The sequence below is a fragment of the Athene noctua genome, chromosome 1 (assembly GCF_965140245.1).
Source record: "Athene noctua chromosome 1, bAthNoc1.hap1.1, whole genome shotgun sequence".
Taxonomy (NCBI): Eukaryota; Metazoa; Chordata; class Aves; order Strigiformes; family Strigidae; genus Athene; species Athene noctua.
In genome coordinates this window covers 36,773,006-36,785,678 of record NC_134037.1, presented here as the reverse complement: position 1 = coordinate 36,785,678, position 12,673 = coordinate 36,773,006, and the positions used below count along the sequence as shown (strand labels likewise).

The window sequence follows — 12,673 nt, the reverse complement described above, 5'->3', positions numbered from 1 at the left end:
TTCTTCATCTCTAGCATTAAGAATATGTATAATTCTCTACTTACATAAGACCTCTATTGCTAGACTAGAGGTATACTAAAAATTCAGAGAAGAAGAAGAAAGTTTCAGTGTTTTTATAGGAAAGATAAATGCAGGAGAGATATCTTCCTATTTCATAGGAAAAATTGGAGGATAAAAGGTTAGGATAGGCTAGGGACAATTTCTGAACTGCCAATTTTGTCTCAGAATGTGAAAAGAGTATATAAAGCTAACAAGACATTTCAAGGAAGATAACACTTGAACAAGAATTCCAGAATATAATTTCTGTGGCAAATCAGCACGCATAGTTAATCACATACGATCTCGAATTCTGAACACTGGAAGAGTTTTATAAGATAAGCAAAACACAGCAGGAAACCTTACAGTATATTATGCGTTTGCTTTGCACGCTTCTGATTTCAGACTTTGTTATGCACCATGGGATCCATCTTCATTAAAAAAGCTGAGGTTGTGCAACTGAGAATACAGCAGCACTAAACAAACAGCAATCTATTTTTAGAAAGTGCTGAAACGCTGTTACATACAGAATAAGATTAATAACCTGGCATAACTACCTGGAAATTAGGCAACCAACACTTTGAGGTTTCCAGGTTAGCTGCAATAATTGGAACATCAGGTTGAAACAAAGCACTGTATCTACATACCAAAAGGAAGAAGAAAAATCAAGAATTTGTATTATTTACCACTCTTGGATTTATCCTGCAAACTTTCAGAGATGATGTCAGAGATCTATCCCCTCTACAAAAACATACAGAAATTGAAGTCCAGAAAGGTTCCATGCCTTCTACAAGAAAATAACTTACAGATGTAGGATAGAAGAAACTCTAAAATGTAATTAAAGCAGAAAAAAAGCAAAACTCTTCTTTGATGTTGTCAATTGTTCAAAATTCACCTGAAATGGACAGCAAAAAAAGCACACATAAAGAAAACACTCAACCACCAAGAAAACCTCAACAATTTGGTCAAAAGAAAAAGGCACATCTCAGAAAAATCTGAGTAGGGAAAGGATGAAAGTAGGATGAAAGAGTTTTTTAAACTATAAACTGTGAGAAAAATTTGCATTTGCCTTTCTGTAAAGGCCAAAGACCTGGTTTTTCTCCCTAATCTTAGTGACACTGGCAAGCTTTCATACCCATATGAGAAGGCAGTCAGCTGGATTAGATTGCTGATATGGCTGAAAAGTAATACAGACTAGCTCCACCAACACTTCCCCCTCCCAGGATTAGTTTTCTGTCAATTTAGTTCCTTCAGCCAACTCGACATAAATCCAGAGAAGTGCCGGCGTTGTCTCAAGCAAAGCTGTGAGCACGCTGTCTCTGGGAGGGGCAGCAGGACTATGGCTCTGAGCAGCACAGAGCAATTAAGTAGGCCTGGCTGTGTTGTAAACTGCTGGCACAATTACTTGCAGGCCATACAGCATGGTCCTCCACATGGGGACTGCTAAGAGTTAGAAAATTATCCTGCAAATGCACATACAGTTAAAAATCAAGTAAATCATGTCTGTTTATTAAAAAAAAAATAATCAGAGAAATGCAACACATACAGGCAACAACGTCCTGCTCACAGTAGACACACTACATACTTCAACTCCCTTTGCAGTTAGAGATCATCAATGCAGTGAGGCATGATGTCATGTAACTACATCACTGCGTTAAAAACACAGAAATCTTTGTAATGGAAGTATCAAACCTCACTAGAACTAACAACAATGAGTTTAAGGAACACTGACAACTGCTAAATACATCACACTATGCTAATATTCATAAGCGGGTTTTATTTTTAAAAAGCTAAAAAATAACTTCAACATCTCTGGAAAAACAAACATTTTCTCAGTAATCACTTGTAAAGGCAGTGAAGATGAGGAACTGCTATCGATCAACTAATTTTTAATATAACAAAATAACACATGCCAGCTCGTTAAATGCACCCAGTTATGAATCTACTTTTCAAGAAATATCCCTCAAAAGACATCTGAAGCAAAACATCCAACTTCTTAAGAGACCATCCTGCAACTAGAGATGAGTTTCAGACACCTTCATGCTTACATTGATCTATCAGTTCTTTTTATCACAGGGCACAGAGTAAGTCTTTCTTCCAAGAAGCAGTGCCTTTTCCATCTAACAAGGGCTTTGCTAGATGACAGAGAACTTCTTTACTACATTAATGACAAATTACTTTTTTTTGGTGGTATTCATCAGGTAAAGGTTCAGCCACAATGTATTTGCCTTATGGCAGAACTATTAATATCAGCTAAAGGTCTACTGCCCCACTGTGCCGGGTATATGCAATCATAATAACCTGGACCAGAGAAGTCCAGAAGTTCACTTTTAAAAGTTTATTCCCAAACGTAAAGAATCCTTAAATTGCCTCGAGTAGTAAGCCTTGGTAGAAATAAAGTTACAACGGACTCTAGTAAGTGTTTCTAGAAGTGAGCCCCAGAAATTGCAAAGGCAATTGTACATATGAAACCTAACATCTGCATAGTTCAAATTCTCATCTAATGGGCTCTTGAATAATCTTTCTGTTAGACTGTCGTATTAAATTCTGTCATCAGCAGGATATTCATATTTTGCTAAATGAGCCATAAAAATTGGACATGCCAAACAAACACAACATTATATCCTACAACATTAATAAAAATACATCACTAGAATGAATTTTAGTACAAGGAAAACAACAGCATGGCAATGGATAAAAACATTCTCATGAAAATAAAAAAATATTTTTGCAGCTGTTTCTTACAGACATAAATTTCTAGGATTACATAATATTAATCATGTCATATAGTATTATGTTTTACCACACCAGCAAAATATTACTGGTATTTATCATTCCTAGAACATCATTGTGGCAAGTCCTATTTAAAAAAACCTCAAACAAACCAACAGGGAGACTTTGCTCCAGCTACAGCTTATATGGTCTGAAGGCAAACAAACAAAAATCGAGGAAGGCTGTTCTTCATTTATAATCATTCACATTCAGACAGAAAAAGATATCCCCAGTTCAACATCTCTCACTCCAAGCTATTCTTTCCTAGGAATTACTGGGACATCTATTCAGAAACGTTTCCTTGCCTCATGCAGCACTTACAGCACTTGTCTGTTGACAGAAAGTTTTTACAGGCCTGCTGACCAACCTGGGAAGAATAACCACAGCCTGTTAATTTATTCCCTCCAGTCTCCAGCCCTCACCATAAACTTGTTCTGCGCAGAAGTTAACCTGCTATTTAAAATAATTGAACTTCCTTGGGCAGAATAAAGCTGCTGTTACACAAAAGTATTTATTCTAACGTTTAAGTTATGTATTCCACCTGAATCTGACTTAACAGCTCACCAGAGAGATGAAAGAGGGAATATCCTACTCCTCTCACATGCAGAGTCTGTCTGATCTCCCCAATCCCAAACCATTGTCCCTCCTCTCCCACTTACCCTTCAGTGAGCAAATTCAACGGAGGTTTGGCAAAGTGCCAATCTGGCAAGACTGTAAAAAGCAAGTTCAGTCTCTGTAGCAATAAACTGGTAAATCTCAGGGGTGGTGGACAGTAGGAGACACACGAGGCTGGAATCTGGGGGGTAGGGATGGGGGGGCAAAGGGGAAAGAGAAGTAGACCTCTCCCTTTCCCCCACCTGCAGCAGAGAGCTCTAAGCAGCACAGCTGCAACACATAACTGCCTCTAATCAGTTAATAATGTTCAGTTAGTCCCTATGCCCAAAGCAGTAAATAATTTTAAGCCTTACAATGAGAACCAATAAATAGTTGGCAAGCAGCTTTACATTCAAAATGGAGTCGCAGCATGATAAGATAAAAGCAGCAACGTCACAGTTCACTGCTTTAGGCGATCCATACACCCAATTTATCATTACCCTGTACAAGACAACAGCATCACACCTTAATCATCTTACTATTCTTTGGACAGTTTATTTTGAAAGCATTATTTTCAAATTTGATATCCATGCTGCAAATCGCTGGTGTACATTAACTACAAGACATCAGCACTCATGCATTTACTACAACCCTTTTAATAACTATCCTCATATATTAGAACATAATTCCTTTCATAGATCATTTAGAAAAAGTTATTCAAACAACAGCACTGCCAAAATTCTATTTAACTCGAGGCAGACATTACACCATAAATAAAAAAACAAAACAACTTCTCAAAAGTTATGTGCTCTTAATCATTCCTGTTAGCTACAGTACCCAAATAACTATTAGCCATTCTGTATTCTGATTTATATTAGACTGTAATTCAGAGACTGAATTCCATTTGGCTCAATCCCCAGTTCTGTGGAGGGAGACTACACCATACAAGAAAATTAAGTAAGTTTTCAGTACTTTTACAACATTCTGTTGAAAGTACTCAAAAGACATCTCACAAATGTGTCTATGTACTAATGAATTACTAAGCTCTACTTATAACATGTTAGTAGTTCTCAAAAAAAAAAAAGCTTCCAACCTAAATGTGTCGCTGAATTAGGCAGCAATTTAATGATTAAAAATACATAATTTGATTTTAACCTATTATTTAAGAACTGGTTATCTCTTCCACATTTCCTAAAGGAACTGAAATTTTGTATCCTCAGCAGCAGAATGAAAAACATTTTTTATCTTATATTTTGAAGGATCTGGGCAATAGAGATTGTTAGGCAATTCTTGCATCATAACATCCATCAACACAGGCTGCTGGGCACCCACTATGGAAGTGCCATTTACTCCCGTGAGCAGGACATTCATAAGCAACTGAGTTGGCCAACACAAGACACCAACTTCAGCTTCACCACAGCTTAAGATCAGCTTCACCTGAAAATACTACACATGCTAGGCTGCTGAACACAGTATGAGGCATTTTAACAACAAATGCTTTAAAGAATTAAATGTGTAAGATAGAATTACCACCAGTTCTAATTCTATGTAAGTACTATTTTTACTAGTGCTTTAATTTTCTTATTTTTAAGCAAGAAGTAATCAAGTACAGAGCATCAGACAGATTTCAACCTATGTAAGAATATCCCCATTCTAAAAAAAGGCCTCCAAATTCAAACCAAATAGCATTCTACAACTTGAGCCAAAAGAAAGGAACTCTCCAAATCTGCTTCCCCCCCTCCAATGGAAGTGCCTTTGAGAACAACCAAATTAAGATAATATTTGTCCTTTTTCCCCAAAAAAAGAATTTGCTCCCTGTATCTACAGCTTCCCCCACTACAGCAGCTCCATTTTGTTTATCTTGTACCTTAAGCTACACTGTACACTCTTCCACTCCTTTCTGCAACACACACAGAGGCATATACACACTGTACTGTGTACTGAGCTCCTCAGCTGCCCTGACCCCCCACTGCTCAGCCAGTACATGTACTAACACCAGTCAGCAGCAAAGTCATGCTGAGGCAAGGCTGAAACTTCTGCTTCAGGGACACTAATTCTAACTTCTCCATTTTATGGAAGTGGGCAAGTTTCACAAAATTTCTAGCTATTTACCTGTGAGATCTCTACTCCTCTGCAAATGAAAGGGTTTAACAGCTATTAGTGGGAAGGGAGGAGACAAAATTATGAGATGACTCAAAAACCCCTCATATTCGCAATAGTTAAAAGTAGTGAGCTTGGCGATTAGTCTTACATTGTAGGACCTGCCACAACACAAAACACCCTGACACCTCTCAGTTAACCTCAACTAAGAGACACAACTAAAACTCCATAGAAAAAGTGAAACCTGATACTGCACTGAAATCCACAGTCTTCCACAAACAGCAGCAATAAAAGCCAAAGTTGCTGTTGAAACCATTACAATAAATAATCCATTATGTTTTATTCTTGTACATAAAACAAGAAGCAAAAGACTAAAATATCCAAATAGGCTTATCATAAAAGTATCTGTGCTAGCAAGACGTTTGCAAAATGCTGTTTTATGCTTGCTATCAAGCAACTTACTGATGTTATTACTTATGTTATTACTACTACTAGTGTATTTAGACTTACACAAAAAAAGAGTGTAAGGACCCTTTTAGGAACAGTCTCGATTTGGGGGGGGGAAATGGGGCACTAAAAACCAGTAGAATTTCTTTACTTTTTCTGAGAAGAGTTGTGCTTTCCTACCAAATCCAAGAGCCAGAAAATAATGAATGAGGTATCCCACACAATATAGTTACTCTTACATCTGAAGCTTCTATGTCCCACTTTGTGCAAAATTATTATAGCAGCAGCTACTTAGGGAAAAACTACCAAATAAAAAATGCCCCCATAATGAAAACCAGAAAATTGCACACAGGTGCTTTCCAATTCAGAAAGCAAAGGACAAGCCTGGGCTCCTAGATTCCTACATTTCATAATTAAAAAGAAGGTGATGATGATGAAGACGACTTACAGCACAAGCTATGATTTTAGAAAGCACTACCAAGCATATTACAACATATGATACAGAACATTAATAAATGAAATTTATTTTTAGTGTCTTTCTACACACCTTAAGAAGCAGTCTGTCTTTCTTAATATTTCATGCCACCTATCACCCAAGTTAGATTGGCACATACAAAAAATAAGACAGCAATAAAATAGGTTCAACTTCGCTGAAAAATAGTTCTCAAAAAGTGGGTTTCATTCCTATTTCACTCCACCTGTCACTGAAGTCATTAAGAAGGTTTCTTATTCTTAGAACCACTGGAAAGGACAGATGAACAAAGGTCTGAGAAGACAATACACAGTACTGGAAAGAAATTCTGAATGGATCAGAGGACTGGGAGACATAAACAAGCCACGGAAAAGTCACAAACTTACCCCTTTCAGATAGAAAACTACTCTCAAGAAAAACAGGAGAAAGGAACAGAACATGTCTGGACACTGATGGGACTGATGCAAACCAGAAAAGAATTCAACACTATAAAGGAGGAGTTTGGGTTATGATAAAGACACAGAAAAAGGTGAATGATACCTGGAACATCCCTTCCCCTTTTCAAGCTAATACTTAACTCCACTAGGTCAGTGTCAGAGAGTGCTTCAGAGTTCGATTACAACAATTAAGAATTAAATTTCACTGTTAAGAGAAAAAAAGAGTCATAGCAGGTAGAAAGTTTTCACCTATTCTATCTGAATATAAACTCCACTCTGCCCTACTAATTTGTATTACTCTGGTCAGACATTTCTCAATATGATGAAAAAGAAAGCAAGAAAGGCTGACCCCCACTTCAAATGGCAACTCTACGTCTATACACTAATATACAAATGTTGTGTGTTTCTGTACCACTCTAGAACCTCAGCTACCATTAAGATAATACACAGGTCTCCAAGCCTTGCTTTGGTGAAGACAATTCTTTACATGTGAGCTGAATGAAAACAAAAACAATCTTCTAGAGTCCCCTGGCAGACAACTTTGAAATTTCTTCTGCTGCTGCTAATGGTCTACATAGTTTTCTCTATTGTTGTTAGAAAACCTGTAGCCAAAAAAATGGAATGAAAATTGAGCAAATTCCTGTTGTGACTGCATTGAAATCTCTCAGCACCTCTGAAGGTAGGGGCTGGCCACACTACTTAGAATGGAGGTTCTCATAAAGAAACTTCAATATTGGTTTTCAGTATTCTACTGTAACCACCATGAGACTGAAAAAAGAAAAAGAATAAGGAATAAAACATTTCTCCTTTCTTCTGGAAAATACATGCATTTAGGAATACTTTAAAGTTTGCCTGCTATCTACTGCACAAACATAGGGAAACTTTAAATTTAAAGCTGGAAAACAGAAATTACAATTTCCTTGCAACTCAGTAATATCCAAGGAGGCAGAATATAACAAGAGTTCCCACAATTTTTCTCCAGGGGTCATGATCAACAGTACTCTCTATTCCTACATGTTGAACATTCCCCTGTTCTAAATCCAAACAGATTTGCCTATCAATGCTTTATATTTGAGATGTGACTATCAATTGAAAAACACAGGTATTCCCACAGATTAAAATTCTAATCACTAAATTTCTAGTCTTCCAAATCAGGAAAGAATTCCCATGCAACAGGACTACTTTGTTAGTGTGAATTTCTGCATATTCTGCCCATAACTTTGAAACCTTACTGTAAGAAAGTAAATTCAGAAAACAAGGGAAAAATTTTACTAATTCCACTTGCAAACTAGCTTAAATAACAAAAACAAGGTACCTTCCACAATTCTGAATTCTAACAGTCCTGGTATTTCAAGAAAAGTAACCACACAGGACATGTATATCAATGCATATGATATATATAAAGTATTAGCACTGCTCCAGAATGATAACAAATGAAGCTTTAAAAAGAGTCAAACTTTATAGTTTTAGGGATCTTTTTCACTTTTCCATAAAGTAGTCTATACAACACAGCATAAAAAATGATGACACATTAGATACGCAAACTGGACAAAAACCATGTATTAGTATGAATCACTGTTCAAGAACAGCATTACCAGAAAGGCAACAACAGATAAATCACTCAAGGAATACCCTTCCAGAAAGACCATTTTGTTTTTATTGGAGAATAAAATAATAAAAATATTAAAAGGAAGCACTTTTAACAGCAGAATGACAGCCATATTTCTTCATAGTAACATCTGTTATACCAAATGAAAGTAAAGCAGTATCTTAGGGGACATGTGGAATCAAACCCAAAATTCTGAACAACTATCATACTTAAAAGCACTTAATTTCAACTCTGTGTTTATATTAAGTCTGACTGATAGTTAACATAAGCATGACAGCACCAGAAGTTTTTGTGTACATATATGTACACACACACACATATATAGGTACATAATTAAACAGCATAGTTTCCATTAGACTGAGTTCAATGAGACCTAACATCCATTTGGCATGTAATTCACTTGTTTTGCCCACTAATGGCAGGGATGGACAGAGAAGTCATCCTCCTCCTCCTCCTCCCCTCTACCAGCCTCTAATGTAACACTTCCAAACACATGAAGTAAACAATTTTTGGTTGTTGCTTAACGCAGACTTCAGCAGAGTCCATGAAATATATACACTCCGACTAGTTATAGATAAAACTTCAGGCTCATGTATTAATCATCATCTTGCAATAGAAGTTGCCATATTTCCTACTTTACACACTTTCATCCCCATTTTTGTCCACATTATTGTAACTTGTTCCACAAGTCTGGCACTCTCGTGCTTGTCTAGCCTTTGGATAATGAGAGAACCACCATTAGGTTGATCTAATGTGCTGCTGTAAATTTCCAGGTCACAGATTGCCAAAACCCCCACACATATGTATATATATATATTCTGTGCCTTTACTTTTCCTGTAAAGTCAACATCCCTAATAAGAACCTCTCAAATAACATCTGAAAACCTTCTTCGTCCTTTGCTTCAAATCAGTACAAAGTTTACCATCTCTTAGTAGAACCGCTACAGTACTATCATCCTATTTGGACTTGGGCCACCCACCCTCAGAAATTTTTTGCCACCACCACTGCATTAGATTTTCTTCACACGTGTGTACATACTCACACACTCTTAGGGTTTCTATCACATCACCGGTCCTAAAATTAACACGTCCTCAAATAATGAGGAAACACAAAACCAGCTGATAACTCAGTTCAACAATAGTGGAATAGTGAAGCTTCGAATGGGGATCCTATCCAGTGTCATGTTGGTCCTGGTGTTGGAAAGATACAAGTAAAAAACGTGTGGGTGTTTCATATGAAATCTGTCTTTTCTTAGCCACCTGTCCAACCAGCAAGAAGCCAAGGTGCACACAAAAGACACTGACTAGTCATCACCCTGACACTTTTATTTGTCTGTGCAAACCTCAGTATATTCTGTGGAGAGTTCAGGAAAAAATGGTGCGTCTCCGTTTCACCACCAAACACTTCAAAGGTAGAAAAGAGGCAATGTGACAGCTGTTATTAACCAGAAAGAGTTTCTGAACATCAGAATTTCAGATTAATTATTCAAAACAACAAGCAGTATTTTGTTCACACAGTACTTTTGTTCCAGAACATCTAATAATAAAAACCAAAACCCAACATTCTGCAGCAAGAGAAAAATCTGCAAGAGGTATTATGTTCTGTATAACATAGGTACGACAAATTATCCAATGCTAAACTTATCCCTGACTTAAAAAAACTCTGCTTCTGAGGAGTAATTTATTTCATTAATATATATTTTTCTTTGTTATCATCATGACAATTTAGCAGAATTTAGCAGACTATTGGCCTGTGTCATCAGGATATGTGCTTACAGCAATTTCACAAGACTACAATAGCAGATTTTTTTAAATCGGTGAAACGCTAAAGGCTCAACAGTTAAAAGATATTAGAATTTTAGGATACTTTGCATTATAATTAAGAGCTCTACAGTGACAAAAAAAACCCCACCAAACCCGTACATCAAAAAAAGTACTCAAGGCTTTATAAACGCTAAAGGTTTCTTTCGTTTGCAGCTGATGGATTCATCATCATCATCATCTTCGTATCACAAATGTAAGAACGATCCCCCTCCCAAAATTCACCTCAGCCCCAAACCTTTAAAGTAGCATTTCAGAAGCAGACGAGACTCATTTTATGGTGGGGGGAAAGGGTACGGGCTAGGCCGGACCCTGGAAGCAGACTAAGGGCAGGGAAATGCAGCGAGAAGGCGGCACAGCAATCCTCGCTTCCCCTCCTCACCTAGCGCTAACCTTGCCCGGCCGCCCACCAGCCCACCGCCCCTCCGAGAGAGGATTCCTCCCGCTGCAAAACCGGCCCTGCTGCACCAAGCCCAGGCTGCTCGCACCGCTCTGCCCCTACAAAGAAAACACTGCGCTTCCAAAGCCTCAGAAAATTAAAAGAAAGAAAGAAAGAAAGAAAATTAAAAGAAGAAATCAAATCGCCCTCACTAACCCCTCCCTCAAAAGCAGGTCTCTTTTCACCAAATCAAACCACCCCTCACGGCACCCACCCTTCCCCCACCACGAAGCCACCTCTCATTGTCGCCGTCCCCCAAAGGGGACCCATTTCCCCCCCCCCCCCCCCGATGCACACACACGCCCGCCTCCCCCATTCCCCAGTCTGTACCGTGCCCCTTACTGGTTGCCAGAAGGGAAACGCAGCCCATGGGCCGCATTCCCCCCCTCTCAGCCATGCACGCACCTTCCAGAAACAAGCTGTCTCTGCAGCCGCCGCCGCCGCCGCCACCGGCCATCTTCCTGCTGCCGAGCCTCGCTCCCTCACTCCATCGCCCAGCGAGGCGGCGGGGCCTGGCCCTTCCCCCGGCCTGCGCGCTCCGCCGCCCACCCCCACTGCGGAAGGCTGGGTGACCCGCAGCGGCGGCGGCGCCGCCGAGGCCCGGCCCTCTCCCGCTCCCCGCTCCGCGCGCACGGCGGCCCGGGCCGCGCTGCCTTCCGGCCCCCGTGCAGGAGGAAGCGGCGGCAGCGCGCCCGCTCCTCCCTCAGCGTGGCCGCCGCGGGCAGCCCCCCGAGCGGCTGCCAGCCGGGCCTGGCCCAGCAGCCGCCGATGGCGCCCGGCGGGCCGCGCGGGCCTGGCCGGCACTCCGCCGGAGGCGCCTCCGAGCGCACGGGGAGGACGAGGAAAGGGTGCGCGCCGCGCTGCCGCCCCTCTCCTCCATCAACGGCGCGGCGGGGCCTCGCCAGCGCTTCCCCGCCGAGACCCCCGGCTCGCCCGCACCCGCGGCGGGGGCCGCCGGCTTCCCCGGCCCCTAGGTGATAAAATGGCCGCAGCAGGGCTGCGCCCGGCAGCGCCTCGGGCTCTCCCGCTCCCCCCTAGATCGGCTTGGAGGCAGCGGCTTTTGGGAGGCGAGGAGGTGGATCGGACTGTTTAAAATGAATGAACTTCCAGGCGTGCGGGCGTCCATTGCGCAGGACTGGGGCCCGCTGGTCTCGCCTCCCTCACGCTCGGGCAGAGGCCCCAAAGGGCTTATGAATTCTTATCAAACGTTAAATCTTCTGTGGCCTAATCAAGGCGTATTTAAATCCAAAAGTTGGATTCTGCAAAACGTGCAGCGTTGCCAAGCCAACTATACAGAAATTGCAAGTCATGGCCTCAGGTATACTTTTAAAATTAAAAAAATCCTTTGGCATGTAAGGTTTTACATTTTAAAAAGCTTTCTTCTGAAGCCTAAGTACCGAAACCATACATCCTTTAAAAACTGGAAGGTAAATCATGACAGTCTAGAGAAAACCAGATACTCCTTTCTTGAACAGGTTACTTCATCTGAAACTTCACAAACCCCACTCCTACTGCAGAATGGAGAAATTTGTATGTCTAAAGCACCTAGTTTCTAAAATGACTAATCCCTGAAAAGTGAGCTTCCAAAAGTACTTGAATTTAAGAGTTTGTAGACTAAAGTCCTGAATTAGGTAAATTCAAGTACCTAGTGCTTTATGAAAATTAAAAACGAGAGAAAATAAAAGTAATTTGTTTTCCTTTGTCTATTACATTCGTTATTTTCATTCCCATTATTGTCACCAACCATATTCATAAACCGATGCGTTTAAAAATACCTTAGATGCGAGTGCCCTGTTTTTACACAAGCAAGAGGTAAAAGAAGCAGAGCATAGCACAGAGCTGGCCTGGGAGAAGACACAAGAGCCATCAGACTGCTCCCCAAATGCTATGTCACACCCCTAGAGCTAACAAGCAGTTAGAAAGAATTCCAAAAGCTGGAACAATGC

The 12,673-nt window shown here is 40.4% G+C and overlaps 1 protein-coding gene across 3 annotated transcripts in view; it reads right to left on the bottom strand.

Annotated features, from left to right (window-relative positions):
* Positions 1–11,819, bottom strand: part of SENP6 (SUMO specific peptidase 6) — an 81,083-nt gene extending 69,264 nt beyond the window's left edge. For 2 of the 3 annotated variants that reach the window (XM_074895933.1, XM_074895931.1), the window contains exon 1: positions 11,133–11,819. In XM_074895933.1, coding sequence (XP_074752034.1) covers positions 11,133–11,184 — 52 coding nt within the window. In that variant the 5' untranslated portion in view covers positions 11,185–11,819. The remainder of the gene's footprint in view (positions 1–11,132) is intronic. The other variant, XM_074895930.1, reaches the window with a different exon arrangement.
* Between the last annotated feature and the right edge of the window lie 854 nt (positions 11,820–12,673).